At 44.4% G+C, this 20,638-nt stretch overlaps 1 protein-coding gene across 4 annotated transcripts in view; it reads left to right on the forward strand.

The window, feature by feature from the left end:
- LOC119557419 overlaps positions 1 to 16,098 on the forward strand; it is a 74,412-nt gene extending 58,314 nt beyond the window's left edge. For all 4 annotated transcript variants that reach the window (XM_037870168.1, XM_037870171.1, XM_037870169.1 and 1 more), the window contains 3 exons: positions 12,241 to 12,524; positions 12,892 to 13,556; positions 13,666 to 16,098. In XM_037870168.1, the coding sequence (XP_037726096.1) occupies positions 12,296 to 12,524; positions 12,892 to 13,556; positions 13,666 to 14,472 (1,701 nt within the window). In that variant the 5' untranslated portion in view covers positions 12,241 to 12,295 and the 3' untranslated portion in view covers positions 14,473 to 16,098. The remainder of the gene's footprint in view (positions 1 to 12,240; positions 12,525 to 12,891; positions 13,557 to 13,665) is intronic.
- The last annotated feature ends 4,540 nt before the right edge of the window (positions 16,099 to 20,638 follow it).

A 20,638-nucleotide genomic window follows, 5' to 3' on the forward strand; every position in this document is an offset into this window, starting at 1 on the left:
AATTAGGCTTTCAAGAAACCATTGCTTACATAGCTTTTAGTTCATAAGTTTAATAATTAACTCAAACTGCATTGAGTAAGTGTATTTGGTTATTTGGATAGCCCGATTTTCAACTCGAACAGGCTCTTCAGGATTAAAATCACATTTCAGTCCTTTTAGGCAGTCACATTTCAGATTTAAATGTGTTGCAACTTCTTCTTACCGGGTTGTTTGCCACAAAAAAACGTAAAGCACACTCAGGCATATGTTGGTGTGTTTAAGCCTATTTATTATATTTTAACTTGCTCAATGTTCCGTTCACCGTGCACTCGTACTCGTACTAGTACCCCCTGCCATCTTGGCCCCCTAGAATCAAACGAAATGCTGCTTTCAGCCACCCCTCCCATTTTCCCCCCGCCCACTTTTCCCCATTTTCCGAGCCCAGTTCTGTTGTTGTATCAAGTGGCTGGCTCCATGAAATGGCCAACGGGCATGCCTGCAACAACAACAAGCAAACAAACAAACGAACAAACAACAAACAACCAACCAACAACGGCAAACAACAGGCTCACATTAAACGTTTTCGCTTTATCCTGCTGACTGGGCTTTTGGTTTTCTGGTTTTGGAACCTGGAACCCAGAACCCAGAACCCAAAACCCACCGGGATCCAGGTTGATTTCTCGTTTTTTGGGTCAGTAGTCAGGCAGTTTGGCTTTGATTTCGATTTCGCCACGGCTAAGACCTTTCATCCAAAACAGCAACAAGAAAAGAAGGATTTTCCACACTTTTCGCCCCGGGGTGATTCGCATTATCGGCTCCCATTATCTCTGCCTGAAATGTTAACCAAATTCCACCGACTTGAGTCCTGGAAAACACTCAGGCATCCATATAATTTATGGGCTAGAAAAAATAACGGAAGAGCTGCTTTATTTCATTAATTATGCAGTGAAAAGTCAACAAAAGCGGGTGCCAGTGTTGGAAATGAATTATATTGTTAATAAAATAAATAAATAGATAATATTTTCACATAAATGTAGGTAAACTTGCTTTAAAGTCTAAGGATCAATGTAATTCGAACAAAACTTGAGTTGACTTCAAATTTGCATCACAATGTTATGGCTGAAGTTCGGTTCCTACTTGTATGACCGCTGTTGTAAGTCGGCTTTAGCTCTTCAAAAACTCCTTTCAATTTCCCTCTCTATTTTTCGGCTGGTCTCGATTTTATTTTACTATTTTTGCCGTTTCTTGTTGTGGGTTGTAGTGTGTGCTGTCGCCTTTTTTCTCGGAGTGTGCTACGACCACAAAATCTGTTTATGCGCCTCCAGCCTCCGACTCCAGTGTTCGGCAGCCCCCCTTTTTGGCTGCCCGCCCCTCTTCGGCCCGTTTTCCAACTCTGGGTCTGCATTTGACTTTTATATGTGAACTAATTCATGAAAAATGCATGCTGCCTGCCTGCCTGCTGCCTTGTTGCTCGTTTGCTTGGCTGCTCGTGCTCTTGCTTCTTGCAGTTTGCTTTTTGATTTCTGTGCTTTTTGCCTTTGCTCGGCGCTCGGTGCTCGGTGCTCGGTGCTCGGAGCAGCGCCCAAATGAAGAAAAACCGGCCACCATAAATCGTTGTCGTCATCTCGCCGCTGCACTCGTTTTCCAAACTGCAAATGCGACTGCAAACGGGGATGTGAATGTGAATGTGAATGGCAAATGCGGTGGCCTAGCGTTGGCTCCTTTGCGAGCCCCCAAACTCCATCTTTCCATCTTCTAAAAGCCAACTTCAGCGGCAAACCCCCATCTCCAATCCCCAATCCCCAATCTCCATCATCCAGCGCTCGTCCGTTCGTTCTGCGGCTTTGTTCGTGTGGCAAATAATTAAATTAAGATTTTTATAGCTTAATTGGATGTTTGTCGTGCAGCGAGCCGAACGACGAGCCACGTGACGAATGGCTTCCCCACCAGAGCCCGTTACATTTCAAAGTTGACACTGGGAAAAACAAAGAGCACAAGTTATGACAGCTTCACCAGTTGCCAGTTGCAGGTTGCAAGTGGCAAGTTGCAGGTGAAAGGCAGCATGTGGGGGGAGGTCTAAGAGCTTTGATCTTTTTTAGCGTTGCTCTGGATTGGATACAGATGGAGTGACTGGTAGATTGAACAAGACTAGCCAGGAAACCCCCACAAATGTCAGCGTGGTCATCTGAAGAAGTGTTCTACATTTTAACCATTTACTGCCAAGAATCAATGGTTTCAACTTTGGCATTTCTTGCGGACTAACAGCGACAAGTTCCTTGGCATTTTTAGCCAGAGCCCAGAGACAGAGCCTTGGGCTAATTTCAACAAAGGTCTTCTTTGTGTTCTACTCAACACCAACACAATGTTCAACCACTGTATTCCTTCTATGGGCATGACTCTTGTAAAAGAGGAGTGTTATGAGTGTGCATTATATGCAAAATTCTATTCTGAACTTCCTTTTCCAGGCTTGGCAAACCAATAATTAGAATAAAAAACTCAAATTTCATATGCTAACCAAAAAAAATAATAGTAGTCAGAATATGGAATTTCATACCCCATGCAGCTTGTCAAAAAAATCAAAATCAACTGACATTCAAACCAGAAAATTTTTATTTTTGGTCCTATCATGGAAAAAAAACATAACTATAAAATGCAAAAATTTTATTAAAATGCGGCAGAAATTGTTAACTCAGGTATCCAGCTATGAAAAACAATGCGTCTATGAGCTTTGGGTCAAAATGTGGTCATTAGCAACAGATTTTCGAACCAGAAAAAAACATATTTCTGTCAAAGCATCAAAAAATAGTCAATTTCAAAATGGAATGTATATCAAGCTAAGCTCGTAATAAAATTTCCCATTGTTCGGTATTTAAAACTGAAAACAAACAGTTTTTCTAATGTTTTGATAAAAATAAATCTTATAAAAAATAAGAAAAATTATTTTGAAAACTTTTCTTATTTTCTGACTTGATTAAAGGCCAGTTTACCAGGTTTTTAAATAATTTCTGGTTGAGTCATAATTCGCTGTTCCCGAAAGCCCAGGCTTGTGTTTAATGCAGTTCAGCTTTGGGCACTATGTTGCTGCTGCTGCTGTGCTGATGTTGCTGATGTTGCTGCTGCGCTCGTGTTGCTGCTGCGCTCGTGTTGCCGCTGTGCCGATTGTTGCCTTTTGGGGTTACCTGGCCACTGCGGGGCACCGAAATCTGCACAGAATCTAAGCGCACGACGTCTCTGCAGCAATCCTTGAACTTTTCGCTTTTCAAAAATGCACGGCGGCATGAAAACATCCGCGATAGCAGGGGTGCCGGGCGGCTGTTTGCACGGGGGCTTTCCTTGGATGCTGGGTGGAAAATGTTAAATGGAAAATGGAAAAGGGAAACGTGGCAAAGGGTGGAAGGGGAGCGGGTAAAAGGGGCTTTCTTATGCATTCGGCTTTCATTAACATGCAGTTGACTTTGGCCGGCGTCGCCAGCGCCATCAAAAGCATAAATTCCATATGCAAATTGAGGCAGTTGGCTCGGTCACAAGGTGGTTTTGCCAGGCGGTGGTTACCGGTACTGGTTACTGGTTACTGGTTGCTGGTTACTAGTGCCTTTGCCTTTGCCTTTGCCTTTCAAAGCGCCAACAAAGGGGCGAAAAAAATACCATCCTATGACCAGAACAAGAAGGAGAAAACCGAAAGCAGCAAACTGAAAACAGAACACAGAAAACCAAACCAAACGAAACCAAAGAGCCGCCATCAAATGGAGACCAAAACTAACCGGACCACTCCGAACAGAACCGAGAGTATGGCATGAAGTAGGGCCAACACTTTGGCCAAATAATGTTCTTTAAGTGAACTATGGGGAACTATAAAAGTTGTACTTTTATTGCCCCATTAAAGATGGTGCTAATTGAATTTGATTGATTTACTGTCCTGAAAACGCAAGCGTTGCATTGATATATCACCCCTTTCCAAATGTACACTTACATTCAGATCTTGACTTTGTTTCCTATGAGTATTACTTCTATAAGCGGTCCTAAGATAAAACATGAAGAACTTAAGATCAAGTGAAGAGAATTGGTTTGTGACATAGAATTGTTCTGAGCCAAATCATTGAGCTCTACCATTTCGGGACTCGTGGGGGTTGATTTAATATCTTCATTGATTTAGTAGTGATAGTTTACTGAACACTAAAAATGGGGTTTCAGAAACTAGCCCCATTGAATGTTCGACATTATTTCCGCTGTGTATTTTTGACCCACCAAGTTTGTTACGTTTATTCATCCCACCCAGCCACGCCCCACGGTCCACCCGGCTTTTTGGCGACTTTTGCTTGTTGCCTTTGTTTGTCGCCCGCCGCTGCTGCCATTTCCATTTCCATTTCCATTGCTATTGCCATTGGTAGTGCTAGTGCTTTGGCCATGGGTGTGCTTGTGCTATTGCAACTGCGAGTGGCAGCCATTTGCTGCCGTTTTTGTGGCACTTCTCACTTTCCGTTGTTTGCTTTTCGCCGGCACTGTTTGCTTACGTTGCCGCCCGGGCCGTACCGCCCTCCCGTCCCGTCATTCCGTTCCGAAGGGCCGTAAAAAGGTACGGATAGCTGTCCGGCCGTAGATAGCACGGCCATTGTAATGCCTTCCGGGAAAGCATTCTGCCTTGCTTCTCTGTCTCAGCGCGACTTTCGAGTTTGGGTGGAATATATTTCGGCTACGTCGCGTAACCCACTCACGTAATTGTGTCACGTCGTCGTATTATATTGAAACGAGGAGTAATTGCGTTCAGTTCCTAGGTTCCTTATGTAGTTAACGTAATTTCTGTATATTTTTTGGCTTATTAGCTCTGCCGGTTTCGTCCAGATGAAATGGTGCGATGGGAAAGATGCAATTTTTTGAATCCCATCTTTATTCCTGTTTAAACACAATAATTTCCATGTAATTGATTTAATCTCCTTACGTAGTAGTTGGCCCAAGCCACCTATCTGTGTAACGTGCGCCCATCGATCGCATGTCTCACATGTCGCATTTACCCAGGCAAATATTTTGCAATTTGCTCACGTAATTGTCTCACGTCAATAGGCAACGTTATACCTGCAGCGTTACCTGGCTTCCGCCTCCTTTATTCCGATTCCCATTCCCATCCCCCATCCATCAGCTTAGCACCTTGCAGCGGAATCTATTGACTTATTGCCGCCACATTAGGTTGGGAGCGAAATAGGGGGAGATTCAACTGCGACCCCTCGACAATTTCAGCAATGTTAGTTCAAGCGACAACGACAGGATTGAGGATGCATTCGGATTCGGATACGAAGGCATCCTTGGCGCATTGCAATCAAAGTCAGCGTCCTGAGTGACAGCGAGACGAACTTCCAGATACGCCGCCCTGTGTCCTGCATCCCGCGTCCCATCCATCCTATCACTCCTTGTATCAGTCATCCATCCCCATGCCCATCCCCTCTTGCATCTTCCCTACCATCCACCATCAACCACCCAGCGTCCCCATGTGCCATTCAAATTCCCGTTGACAACTCACAGAGTTGTTACGGCGGCGACTTCTCTCCCGTCTAAGGTCTGCATCTGAATCAGAACCAGAATCAGAGTCTGAAGACGGGTCTGGGTCCAACTATATAGTATGTAGAATGACTGACTGACTGTCGCTCGGGGAGCTGCCGCAGACACAAGCTGGGGAACCGAGGATCTGAGGGGAAGATGGGTAGGTGGGTAGATGGGAGATGGGCACAGAGACTGCCTAGCATTTGACTGCTTCCTTATGTTGTTAGCTGGAACGTGACAAGAAAATCAAACACGCAAAAATCCACAGCGGCTGACGTACACTTGAAGAAAGAGGTGCGACAAGAAGATAAGAAGCCTTGGTGGCTGAAAAGGTGTTTCTTTTATTATAGAGAGCCATTCTCCCTCATTAGTTTGTGTTTTTAATGCGCTTGTTAAGTCTTTTTCCTGCACAAAGAGAAATATTCCATTACATTGTTCTTGAGTTGAGAACATTCGTTCTTAAAAACCGTGTAATATCATTTTGGTATCAATGTTCTCAATATTAGAACGAAATGGTGAGAAGAGAAAACTTAATTATTTTTTATAGGGATTAGGGATACCTTAAGGCTCGAAATTCCAATTGTAAGGTTATTTTTAATTATTTTTCTAACCTGCTCAACTTTCTCGCAGTGTTTTTTAGTGACTGCCTTCAGATAAACGGAGTGCACACGCCAGCACAAACTGAAACTTAAATTTAAACACTGATGCTCGGACACGGTTTGCAGTGGGTTTTGGGATTGGGCTTGGGTCTGAGCATGTAGCATGCAGCATGCAGCACTGATTTCAGTGGCATGCAGCGACTGCAACAATCATTGCAGCCACGGCAGCAACATCGGCCGAAGCTCAGGCTAAACATTTCGTGTCGCATTTATATAGACAACGTGCAGTCAAAGTTTTGGTTCTTCTTTTCTTTGCTTTTATTTTATATATATATCTTTTTTCTTTGTGTGTCTGTCGCATCTGGTTAAACGTTGATTTGCTCCTCTGCGAAATTGTTTCTCAATTGCGTTGGCCCTGTCACACATGGCCATGTTTGTGGGGGTGGGGAGGTGGTGGGGTGCCGTGACCCCCCAAGCCCCAACTATTGCCATAATAGGTCCCCGCACGAGAGCAGAAGATACAGATACGAATGCGAGATGCAGATAGCTCGGGGTTGCTGTGGGTCAAGGCATTGTCGTGCACTCCTCTCCCCGCGACCCCACTACACTCCACTCGGTCTTTATCTCCGTCTTTATCTCGGGATGACGTAAGCGGATTGCGCAACTTATCAGCCACCCAGTCAGCCAGCAGCGTAAGTCACCAACTATTGTGTATGGTATCCGTAGAATAAAAATAAAATTGGTGGGCCGCTCGTGACAAGTATTGTTTAGACCTAAACCGATGGCTCCAAAGTGGAGAAGAGCCGGCTGAAAGAATAATGAGCATGGGGTCTCCTGCAATTTCCTGTTCAAATATTGCAAATAACTCTTCTCGAGACAGTCGACACAAACGGCGTAATAAAATCATCCAGCTAAAGTGGATAATAGCCCCTAATATATTTGCAAGTAATTACCATCTCAGCTCATTGGGGATGGGGAGTACTTGAAGACATCAATCAGTTTCAGTACCAACTAAATGGGTTGGACAGCTTAATGTTTGTCCAGACGTTTTTTATGGGCCAGAAATTAAGCAGCAAGCTAAGATTAGTTCACGGGGGTTAAGCACATGCACGGGATAATACTAAGTGAGAGGCGAAAATGTGAAAAATAATGAATTTTATATTTATTTCATAAACCACATAGGTAGTTACATGGCTTAAATTGTGTTTATAATTAGCATAGCTTACCTATCTATGCATAATATGCAATTAAGCTGCAATAGAAAAAACGGTCCATATTAAAAGCAAATTAATAATTTACAAACTTTATGAATTGTGGCTGGGGGGAAATCAATCAGGCCTTTAACCCTTTTTAGCCCACTGAGGTACCAAGGTATTATTGGGAGCAACTTATTCTTGCCTCCATTATTAACACTGTTCGGGATGGACATGGGCGGCGGGGGCGTGGCCGACGCCCCTTTCGGATTGGGCCATGTTTCGGCACTCTTGGCCAGGCCATTTCCCATTTTCCATTCCCCGTTTCCCATTTTCCACTTCCCGTTTTGGCCATTTTCCATTTGCATATTGGTCATCGCCCGTTTCATGTCTTTTGACAATTTGCCGCATTGTTTGTTGTTAATTGTTATAAATTTTAAATCACTGACAACAATTGCAGCAGGCAGCATGCAGCAGTTGTTGCTGTTGTTGCTGTTGTGTTGACGATGATTGTTATTATGGCGCTTGTTATTGTTGCTCTGCGGTTTGTTGTTGCTGAATTTATGAGATACATTTGCCGAGTTGCCAAGTTGCACTTATGGCCATAAATAGTCCGGCACAAAAATAATCCGAATAATCAGACGGGCTTTGCACGGGTTAATGAAACCCAAACCGAACTCCCCGATTTAGTTGCAAACATTTAGTGAGCATTTACTAGCTGTTCTGCTGTTTTGCTCTTTAGCTTTTTACCTGTTTGCCAGTTTGGCTGTTTAGCTGCTTTTGCTGCCCCGCCGCCGTTAATTGAAATTAAATGTTCATTTACCGAATTTTTAATGGCAATTGAGGCACGTGGAGTGGAAGGGAAGTGGGAGGGCAGTCGGGACAACGATAATGGCCAAAAAAGCGTTGCTGGCGAATCTAACACACTTTTACCGGAACAGAACGGTTGTTCTGTGCGATATAATATTTGTAATTCAATTTAAGCTGAGTTCTTTTTTTGGCCAAGAGCGAAATGTATCCGGCAGATACGTGCAGCCCCACGCGCCAGGGGATGCTGCTAAAACAAATTTCATTTGGCATCAGAAAACGGAAAATCAACTTAGGCGACATATTGAGAAATCATTTTGCTATCAATCGTGGTGGGGAAAATCGGGAAAGCAGGGAAATCCAAGAAAACCGAGGAGGCAGAGGCTGAGGCAACAGAAGTTGCCGCACACGTACGCAAATAAAAGGATGTGAGGCGAATTAAAATCGCTGGCGCACAGAAGCACAAGCTACAGGTACGCAGAGAACAAAAATGATAATTTTCATATTCGTTTCAAAAAGTGGTAACATTTCAAGATGCATTCAAAGATGCAACTACTTGAGTATCAATAAATATTTGGCCCTATAGCTTTACCAAAAAGCAAGACACGAAGTACATATACTAAAAAATAACAGAAATATGGAAATTAATCGAAAATGCGTACTGTTACTTATTTCTTTGTCGTCTGTGAATTGGTTTTATTCATAAATCCCAGTTTAAGTTTGGGTCCCATTAAATTACTTATTAGGCAGTTGCTTTTTCTCGCGGTGTAGTACAGTGTACGGTGCACGTATAGAGATACAGCGGAAGATGCGGATACGAGATACTCGTACCAATGCGAAGATACATATGCTGCGGCGTATCTGCGAGATGCTCAATGCTCGATGCTCAACACTTCACGCAAGATACTTAAGTTCATTTGCGCCACTTTGCGTCTGCCTTCTGCATTTTAAATGCGTTCGTGTTTCGACTTTTGGTTTTTGGTTTTCAGTTTTCGGCTTTCGGCTCTTGGCTTTGTTTCCCCAACAACGGAGATACAAATGTGCGGCTCCATCGAGCGGATCTTTGACCCGGCCTTTCCTATAGATTCTTTCTTCGCCCCTCCACATCTACTCCCATTTCACATAATTTAATTTGGCTGTTTCTCTGTCATTAGCGGGGGGTACTTTAATAGTTTAGTGTTTGGGGTTCATTGAATCCCCCGATTTGCGTTTAGAGCCAATAACGATGATGCTGATGCTGGTGAATCATTCGTCTGGGACATGACTTTGCACCTGGCATCGCACCTATAAATAGCATGCTAATGAGCAGCTTTAAGTTCGTCTTCACCGCATGCATAAATCAATCAGCGGGCCAGCGAAAACCCAAACGAGTTATGATCGCAACCGGAATGTGACAGCATTTATAGATATTACGTGTGCCCGCCAAGGTTTCCCCAACTCCAGGAGTACTGTGTCCAGATATTTCTCCCCCAACCCCAACCACCGACTATCATCTATCAACCAGCTACGTTTATTATGTTTTCGCAGTGGGGAGATTCTCTAATAAGCCGCGTAAGCACTTTGCTTAGTCGTTCTGAGTTATAATTGCTTGTTTTTGCGTAGGTCTAGGCTATTAATTATACCTGCTAATTGCAGATAAAAAGATTTCTATATTTTAAAGCCTTTTGATTGCTATCTCGGTGTCCTCGGAGCTCTAGAGTTTTCAAATATTAAATATTCGCGTGACAGTAATTGGGGGAGCATCTTTATAGCTATAGTTACGAGTATCTCTAGCACCCTGGCAAAGTGTTTCCGCAAATATATATCTTGGATAAAAGGATCTCTCTATTCTCCCCAGATTAATTGGCTCGTTGCCAGTGGCTCTTGATCTCGGGCAAATTTCCGTTCGTTCCCCGCCAGATTGCGGGTCAATGAACCACAGATCAATGCTCGATGGCAGAGGCCAATCCACAGAGGTAGTTCTGGGCTTCAGAGGCTCCGACTCTGAGGCTCTGGCCAGGCAATCGCTGGAGTCATCGAGGCTCATTGACCCATTTTGGTAGCCGAACACGAATACGAATACAAATAGTTAGAGGCATCATTAAAATTTCTATCGCTCGAAGCTGGTTTCAGTTGCCTTTACTTCTCCATGGCTGTTTCTTATTCCCGCTCAGTGCTCTGGGTACTGGGTTCTGGGTGCGACACACATTCCGACCGGAGATCGAACCTGTTTTGCCTAGCAAATTACACGCCAGCTACGAGAACAACTTGTCGGGTTCTATTCTGTACTTGTGGCCGTGTTTTGTATATGGTGTCCATGGTGTCTTGTGTCTTGTCTTTGGAATAATCGCATAAGCATGACGCGTATTTAATGGCAAATTGACCCAAATCGTTTTTCAGACTCTGCAGATTTATGGGTACGTGAAAGCTTGGGGCGAGCGTCTTTGCAAAATGATAAATGATGGACCCCCGGGCCAGATTCCAGATCCCAAACTATAATACCTATATGTGGCGTGTACGAATCTGCAAACTCCAAGAGGAGAGGGCCTTGAACTTTGCGATCTGATTGGAGCCCTAAACAACTATTCAATCTAGATTGGAAATTCCAGAGCAAATTTTCCAAACTTTGGGGATTAAAGCGCCGAAAAGGTAGAAGGGAGCCCAGGTGATTCTGCATACTTCACGAGCCCTGCAGCATCACCACCCCCCCGTTCTGCTTTTCCCCCCGCCTTTGGGCAGGCTTGTTGAAAGCTTGTTGCAACATATTTGGTTTCCCTCCATCTTTGTACACATCTCCCTGTATCTGTATCTCGGCCTGGTGTTTGCAAAAAGTTTGCGGCGCATGCAAATGAAATGGAAAACATTTGAGTAAAAACTTGCTGCCCGCACACACCCTTCGGCGGCCTCTCACATCTTTTTTGAAACACCCCTGCGGCTGATTTCGAGTGCTGCAAAAATGTTGCACCAAGTTTTCGAGACGCAACTTAAACAAATACCCGAATGTGCCGGGAAACTGCAGTTTGCCAGTAGGTGAACTGCATGTGCACCCATCGTATGGGAAAGCATTTAATATATAAAAAATTATATAATTTAAAGGGTCCAAAACAAAGGGAAACTGAACAGGGAATCGGGATCGGATGGCCATCCTTACAACTCCCGGGGCCAACACACACACATTGGTCCCGACCCAAAGGGATTTCGAGTGGCAAGAAGCTAGATGCAATGTCATAAATATTAGAAGGCCTTGCCGCCAGACTCAATGTTCCAACGGCTGAATGCTGGATGCTGAATGGTGAATGTCCGATGTCCTGCGTCCGTCGTTTGTCGTTTGTCCTTTGTCGTTTGTCGCACGCACAACTCGCAATTGCAAAGATACAAAGCGCAGATAGGCAAACAGATTGTCGCCTGCAGTGTCGCCTTTAGGGGGCGGCCACTGTGCTCTACAGGGGAGCCGGGGAACTGGAAGCTGCCAACTTGACCACCGAACGCAAGAGTGTTTTTCAAAGCGAACAGTGGATGGAACAGGAAATGAGCTGCAGTCGATGTGCCGATTGAAATAAATCGAAAAGTTGTCAATTGTTGGGGAAAAATAGGACCAAAACGTAACCGAAAGCACGCAGAAGTGACACTTAAAAAAAAAAAACCAAGATAAAAGTATTGTGTTTGTAATCAAGAATCAACGCACAGCGAAACCCACTAAAAATAGACTAGTCACTCATGAAGTTGTCTAAATGTGATTTCAAAAATGTTTAGTTTTTTAAAAATTAATTTAAAATTTAACCACTTTTCGCTGCCTTATGACCACTGTGCCTGCTTCTGTGTTGGGGCGCTTTTAGATTGTTTTCCATTAGGCTAAGGCCCAACACCCACCGCAGTATCCTTGTTCTGGCGGGGATTTCTTGCCTCGGGCTAGAAAATATTACACGCAGTTTGCAACTTGACATTTTGCGCCTGACCAAAGTGGAAAACGAGGGGTGGGGCTGGGGCTTGGGTTCGGGTTCGGGTTGGTAAACGGAAATAGACCGGCCGGCTGACCGCCATATTTAAAATGAATGATTAGGGGGAAGGGCGTGGTGGAATGGAAACACAAGGAGCAACGCCTTCTAACGACCCACCATTTCTCATTTCTCATCTCTCTTTTCTCATTTCAGCGCCTCCGGCAAAACAAACGGAAATCCCAGCCATAAAAAGTAACCCACAGTCATCATGGCTCACTCCAAGGTGATCCTGAAGATCCTGTTTTCGCTGTGCGTCTGGTCCTTCGTCATCATCGGGCTGTTCAAGATGCACGGCACGAATCTGGTGCCGCAGGAGTACCAGCAGGTGCCCCTCAACGGACGCATCCTGCTGCAGAAGGACATGCGGTACGCAGAGACCACCTCCACGACCACGGATCACTTCGATCCCAGCGAGATACTGGTGGACAATCGAACAGGTGAGCAGTAGTAATTATAGCAGGGCTTTGGATTTTATATAATTTACTCAATTGGTACTCGTATTGCATAAAATTAAGTTGCATGTATTAGCTATCTATACATATAAAACCCATCTTCAAATTTTAAGAATCAATGCACAGCCCATGTTGATTTATACTAAGAACTGACTTCTTTCCAAGTGACCCCAATCTGCTTCAAATAAATATTTGTTCATGACTAGTTCTTACTAGAGTACTTATATTCTTGTTTTCAAAGAATAACTTACTTTTAAAGCTGCGATTAATTTACATATTCCAAAAGCAAAATACCTTTATACCAATATCACAATTATTTATTCAAATCTATGTCCCCTCCATCCCCTCACAGCCATGGACGATGACCAGCTGGTCCGCGACGTGGAGTCGCGCATCCCCTCGCTGCCGATCGCCTACTGGAGCAAGAACAAGAACTTCCTACAGCAGAAGTCCTCCACATGCGCCAAGTACCCCTCCATTTTCGAGCTGGAGTTCAACAACATCTACTGGCAGACGCTGCGCACCTCGAACGGCACGTTCCAGCTGTTCGGGGCCTACTACGACATCCGGCGCACCTCGCTGCTGGGGCCCACTGTGCGGATCCTCGGGATGATCGACCGGATCGAGCCCAAGGTGAAGACCTACTGCCAGTTCTGGTTCGACGGCCAGAAGGAGCCGTTCATCGTGAAGACGTTCGAGTACAAGTACATCTGGTACAACAAGTGGGGCAACTACAAGCAGGGCATCTACCAGCCGTACCTGATCGCCTGCCAGATCCCCAAGCCCTTCCACGGCGTGGTCCCCAGCTCCGTGTCGATGGTGGAGAAGGAGTGCGACACGGCCACCAACAATCTGCGGGTGATCTACAACCGACCGCCCGACGACCAGAAGAAGGGATTCGCCGTCTGTGTCAAGGGACTGGACTTCCTCTACGACGACCTGAGTGTGCGCCTAATCGAGTGGATCGAGATGCTCAACATCCTGGGGGCCGACAAGATCTACTTCTATAATCTCCAGGTAATTTAGGAATAGTATTAGTAATTAGAAGAGTAAATTCTGCTCCTATGTAACAACCGATATTCAGTAATCAACATACATCCAACCCGCTCAATCCATCCCTTGCCAGGTCCACCCTAACATCACCAAGGTGCTCAACCACTACGAGCAGGAGGGCAAGGTGCAGGTGATCCCACTGACCCTGCCCGGCGGTCAGCCGAACGTACCCGGATTCCAGCACCTCTACCTGACCAAGAAGACGAACCACAAGCGCCAGAACGAGGTGATCCCGTACAACGACTGCCTGTACAAGAACCTCTACCTATACGACTACATCGCCCTGCTGGACATCGACGAGGTGATCATGCCCAAGGGCGGAGCCGTCCTGTGGTCGGAGCTGATGGACAAGGTGCGCCCGGAGTCGCGCAAGATCAAGCCCGACGGCTTCCACAGCTACAACTTCCGCAACGTGTACTTCCTGGACGACCAGCAGCACGAGCATGGCTGGCACAAGGACATCCCCAAGTACATGCACATGCTGCAGCACGTCCACCGGGCCAAGAACTATACCAAGCCGAATCAGTACGTCAAGTGCTTCCACGACCCGGAGCGCGTGCTCACCCTGCACAATCACTTCCCGCTGAGCTGCTTGGGCGGGGTGTGCAAGTCCTATCCGGTGGACACGCAGGACGCCCAGCTGCAGCACTATCGGGCGGACTGCGTCAAGACGCTGAAGAAGAGCTGCGAGGAGTACCGGGAGCACTCGGTGGAAGACAAGACCATTTGGAAGTACAAGGACGAGCTGATCCGACGCACCATCAAGGCGCTGGACACCCTGGGCTTCTTCCGTCGCCAAGGCCTGAACTCCGGCTCGGGATCGGGCAGCAGCAGCAGCGGCCTGGGCGGTGGAGCCACCACGCACTCCACGGAGCGGTGATTCACACTCCTCGGGGGCGGAGGAGGCGGATGGTCCTGGCCCTGGCAATTGGTTGAAGCATCCGGCGGCAGCCTCGGCAACGAGGAGTTCTTTGTGTGAGGCGGTCCAAGGATGCCGTGAGTTCCTCACTCCGAATCCGAATCCAAATCCGAGTCCGAATCCGAATCCGAACCCAGAACCCGTCCTCTAATCCCTGAATTTCTGTTGCGCGGAGATAACTCGTCTCTGAGTTTAGTTAGTATGCCCATGTTTCCCATCCAGAACCCATATGACAGAAGGCACTGTTTTTGATTGAATTTCGATGGGATTTTTATTTGCGAAAGCCAAACCGTTGATAAGAGCCATTCAATTGAGTATCACATATAAGTTAATAATGCTTTTATGAAATTTTTAATATCCCCAGGGATTGTGAAATGATTCACTTCTTAAGTTTTAGAGTTCCATTAAAATCAGGGACAGAAACAGGGTCTACTGGAGTATGGCTAGTGTATAGAAAAGGCGTTAGTTAGTCGCGGAATTGGGAGAGAACACTTTTGAAATTGTGCCTTCGAACCTGGATTGTAGTGAGTCCCGTCCCGTCCTGTCCCCGCCCCCCCCTTAAATCCCATCCTTACATCCCAATAATGTATTTCCATTCACAAAAAAACAAAAAAAGACACAAGGTCACAACTTTTCAAAAAACGAGACCCACAATATTTGCTTGAGCTCACAACGGAAAGGAGAAACCGTAGCAAAGTGAAGGAAACCTAAACTAAGTTCAAGACTGATGATGTTTATTAAGAATTATAAAATCGAAAGAGGGAATTTCAAGCGAATTTTGTTTCACATTTGGATAGAATCGATATTATTGTTGTTGTATAGGCAAGTAATGGCCCCCTAAAAAATCGCAAGCGAAAAATATCACTAATGCTAAGCAAAAGAAAACTAAAACACACTATAAACTAAAAATACAAAGCAAATTGAACAAGTTTGAGTTGTAAACTGTAAATAGGAAAATTGTTAACGAAAAAGAAAAAGACGAGGCCCTAAAGATAAAGCTAACTATATGCGGATTAGGCCGATTAAAATCGGATAAACTAGCAGGATATTGAAAAGGGGAAGACGAGAATAAGAGAAGCTGCTCAACCCAATCTTTTTATGGTGTTTGACCCCAATCGCCACCCATTACCATATGTTTTTTAACTTGTACATACACCTACACATGCACCACACTCAAAGCAAGCACACAGATACACCACGCACATTTCCTTATGTATTCTATTTTATTTTATTTTATTTTAATTTTTTTATAGCAGCTTAGTCAAATTGTTGTTGGAGTTGAGGAGAGTCGTGTACAGTTTGGGCATTCTATGCTCCCACTAAAACTATTCGATAGGTGTACGACTATGCATAAAAAACACAAATACATATACATATACAAATACAGATACAGATATACAGATATACAGTATAGATACAGATACATACTTCAGTGTATTAATGTTAGTTACTAGCTGATAAGGACAACCCGTGTGAAGGAAACCCAATTTTCTTTGCTCGTTTTTTTTTGCGTAGCTAATAAACCACAATTGATATGAGAACAAAGTGATTAAAGAATAAAATTTACAAAAAAATATTAATAACTAAGAGGGCTGAGAACTTATGATACTCGTAATCCTGATATACTACCAAGCCATCTTAAATCGCAATCGGTTGACTAAATACCCCTATTTTTTGGGATAAACTGTAGCCATCTTTAAGGGCTCTTCCAGCTGAATGGCTGGCAAAGGCGAAATGGGAAACGGGCAAGGAGCCTGCGATACCGGGAGCGTGCCGAAGACGTGAGACTCAAAACTTCCAGGAATGTAAACAACAAAGCATTTAGAGCCGGGCACAAATGAATCCACTTTACGCAGGAGCAGCAGCAAAGGGGAAAGTCCTCCAAGGATACCTTAAGCCACTCCGCACAAAACTTTGTGCCCAAAGAAGCGAAGGATAACCAAGGCAGCTCGCAGGCACCGGACAGGACCAAGAACAAAGGGAGACCAGAGTGGTGGCGGGACTGGGGGAAGAAATTTGTATAAACGCAACTTAAGTGAGCATTAAACACGCTCCACTGGAGGACCAGAAACGGAGATGGCAGCCGGGGGCCGGGAGCCCGGAACCAAGAACTCGGAGCTCGGAGCTCGGGAGAGCAGCTCGCAAGTTCCCGGGCGGGTAAGTTGGTTAATAAACATTACCAACGCCACAAAAACCATTTACGTGAACTATTAAAATTTCGCAGCATTAAAGTGGCCTACCAGCGCCCTTTCTTGGCCTTGTTTCACGATTATGTTTATTTATATGGCACACACGAGGCGGAAAGTGGGCTGGAAAATCGGTGGAGGCGGCGGAAATGGTAAGAGCGGCGGAAACGGCAGGGGCAGTTTATGGACTGCACGATGATGGCGATGATTAGTTGATGCTGACGAGGGTTAAGAGTCGGTCCTCGCCACTTGCCAGCAGCCCGACTTCTGATTGAAAATTCGCAGCTCTTGGGCAACGGAAAAGGAATATACGAATGCAAAATGCAAAATGCGGCATCGGCAAACTAATTAAAATTCTCTATTCCCAAAGCCATTCCGCGGCATATGCATGGCATTCATAATGCATGCGCATAAATCCGGGAGTAAAAGGCGCGGCTTAAAATTTAAAATCTGCAATTACGCCACAGCCGCAGGTGATGATGGTACCAATTCGAAACTCGAAAACCGCATAAAATTCATGCTCCTGTGGTCAGTGCGTTCGGTTGATTTGTCGGTTGGCTTTGGCTTAGCGTTCTATTGTGTTTTCAGCTTTATTACGGTTTATTTCTTGGCCCATCTATATCCTTTTGCAGCGGAATCAAACCCAAAGCTGCTGTCGAGCCTCGGCCTGCACTGCAAATATATGTTTGTTTGTTTAGAATAAGCTTCACCGGAAATAAAAGATCTCTTCAATAAGTTATATATAAATTAAATATATTTAAGCTATCTCACTGCAGCATAAGATCATATTCATAGTAACAGTAGGCTATAGAAAATAAATACCACTTTTGAAAAATAAAATCGATATGGCGCTTCTTTGTTTTTTTGGGGGCAGGGTATGGGGCGGCTTACTTTCGGGATTTTGTGGTCGGCAACCCAGGTCTTGCCCATCGAGTCTAACTTGTGACAAAAACAAACTTACGGTTGTTTTCCACGGATCTGACTTCCATTTTTGTCGAGCGAATCGAGAGATTTTTGATTTCAAATACCAGGCGAACAGTAATTTCAGGAAGTGGCTGCTTAATTTTCTAAATCACGAAACCCAGAAAACACCTACTGTTTTCTATGTTCGCCTGGTATTCAAAGTCCAGAAATTTGCCAATGATTTACGGATTTCTGATCAATTTTGTCGGGCGAATCGAGAGATTTTCGATTTAAAATACCAGGCGAACATAAATTGTAGGATGTGGTTGCGCCATTTCATAAATCACGAAAATGAGGAAATGAATCAATTTTTGATTGATTTCGTCGAACAAAACCAGAGATTCTTGTCGATTTTAAATTTTGAAGTACCAGGCGAACAGAAGTTTCAGTAGGTGGCTGCGCGATCTGAGAACTTGGTAGCCCCCAAAAGACGGCAACACAAAATTCTCAAAATGCAAATATCGGCTGCCCAAAAGTATGCCACAACAAATGAACCCAGTGTGAGCAAAACAAACTACAGCCCAAAAGTATGCCACAAAAAAATTACTCAAAATTGCAAATACATAGACGGCCCAAGAGTATGCTACAAAATAAATCTTAAGCCAAGCTTTAAAATAAAAATCATTGCGTGCTTTTAGGGATTAAGAATAAATATATTTTAAAATCCACCTACTAATTTTTATGTTCGCCTGGTATCCAAAGTCGAGAAATTGCCAATGAATTTCGGTTTTCTGATCAATTTTGTCTAGCGAATCGAGAGATTTTCGATTTAAAATACCAGGCGAACAGAAACTAAAGGATGTGGTTGCGCCATTTCTTAAATCATAAAACCTAGTAGACACCTACTAACTTTTATGTTCGCCTGGTATCGAAAATGAGGGAATGAATCAATTTTCGATTAATTTCGTCGAACAAAACCAGAGATTCTGGTCGATTTTAAATTTTGAAGTACCAGGCGAACAGAATTTTCAGTAGGTGGCTGCGCGATCTGAGAACTTGGTAGCCCCCAAAAGGCGGCAACACAAAATTCTCAAAATGCAAATCTCGGCTGCCCAAAAGTATGCCACAACAAATGAACCCAGTGTGAGCAAAACCAACTACAGCCCAAAAGTATGCCACCAAAAAATTACTCAAAATTTCAAATCCATAGACGGCCCAAGAGTATGCTACAAAATAAACCTTGAGCCAAGCTTTAAAATAAGAAAAACACTGCATTCTTCTAGGCCTTTTTGAATAAATATATTTAAAAAATCCATTTTTTTCCAATTTTTTTTACATTTTTTTTAAAACTACATATTATATATTTGTAATGAAGAATTAAATAAAATAATTAAATATATTTTTAATGCATAGCAACATTTGGACTTCTATGGAGTATTCCCTTTTCTATCCAAGCCAGGAGAGTCTTCTATGGAGGATATTCACCACTATTTATGTTGCATCCAATACCTGAAAATATAAAGTTAATACTAATTAGTTTTAAGTATTTTAATGACAGAAGTATAACATTATAATTAAAGAAAATCCGTGGTAGCATTTATAGTAAGTTTATGCCCAGAAACTTTCGGAACAACTTTACCCCAATTCTTAAATATTGTTATTTTTAACAGTGTATCTGAATCGCTGAATGCAACCGAATTTGCGCAGCAATCTCAATTTGAATTTGAATGCAGATGGCGTTTGATTTTTGGCCAGCCTAATTATGTTCGTCTCCCTCTCTCTCGTTCCGTTCGCCTTTCACCTATCACTCCCCAGTTGCAACAGTGTGTGCGTGTGTGTGCGTGTGTGTGCGTGCAAGATTGGCAAACCAAACAGGAAATGCTAATTACATGTAAGTGTACACAGCGTACGAGTGTGTGCGTGGCCACTTCCACCTCCCCTTCCCCAGCAGCCTCCCACCGCCCAACCACCCCCCTTTGCGCCCTCGGGAAGCAAAGTCGCCCGATTGCCGGCTCATGCAATATTATTGCTCGCAATCTAATTAACCGCACAGCGAGACCAGCCCACCCACAGCCTCGCCCACACCCGCACAGTCACCTGGCCAATATTTGCGCCAACTGGTCATATCAAAATGGCCACATACACACACACAGAGCTATGAACCTATGGCCGAAACAAACACACTCACAATGGAAATTATACGCTTAATTGAGAACGGAATTCAGCGCTAATTCAATTCGCTTTCGCCGTCCTACGATTCTGGCCAGGTTCGCTGGTTGGCTACTGGCCCTGACTTTTGGCAGCTCTTTTGGGTGGCTTAGCAGCCGCAAAGTGCAGCTTTTGGCTGACATTCGACGAGTTGACTTTAAAAGCATTAATGCTCAACAGTTTATATTCGCAACCAGATAAGTTTGACTTTAAAGTCTTGTGAATTCAAGATTTTTAGATACAAATCCTTTGCAGTGGGCTCATCCTTTTTCTTAATATGTGTGATAACTCGCTTGGAAAAGTTTTCATTACAATTTGGTGCAATGGTGAATATTCATATTTTGGACTGCGCTTCCTAAAGCCACTGTAGAGGGAACTTAAAGAACCTCTTAAACATAAACTTCAACTATCGCCGCCTGCAGTTCAAATGACACAGTTCCTTTGGCTCCATCCACTGCTCTTGGCCATCTACCATTTACCATTCACACTTGCAGCCTTCCCAGCAGGTCCCCGCCCCCAGCAGATCGCGTGCTCCTTTTCCCGCCTGCCCTGTCGATTAGTCAATTATAGACAAATGGCCTGGGAGTTGCGAGCGCGGTACAATGTAAACAAGCCATCAATAGCAGGAGAAAAGCAGCGGCAAGGAAAGGGGAAAAAAGGGGAAAAGGAAGGGTAGAACGGAGGAGAAAGCTCAGCAAGGGGCCTGGTTGAGATAAAAGAATTATGCATAGGCAACAGCAGGGGGTGCAGGGGGTGGAGTCCGAGTCGCAGTCCGAGTCCAACACAAAAGGCGGGAAAGGAGTCGGGAGTCCGGAATCAGCGGGACGGGT

The sequence above is a fragment of the Drosophila subpulchrella genome, chromosome X (assembly GCF_014743375.2).
Source record: "Drosophila subpulchrella strain 33 F10 #4 breed RU33 chromosome X, RU_Dsub_v1.1 Primary Assembly, whole genome shotgun sequence".
Lineage (NCBI taxonomy): Eukaryota > Metazoa > Arthropoda > Insecta > Diptera > Drosophilidae > Drosophila > Drosophila subpulchrella.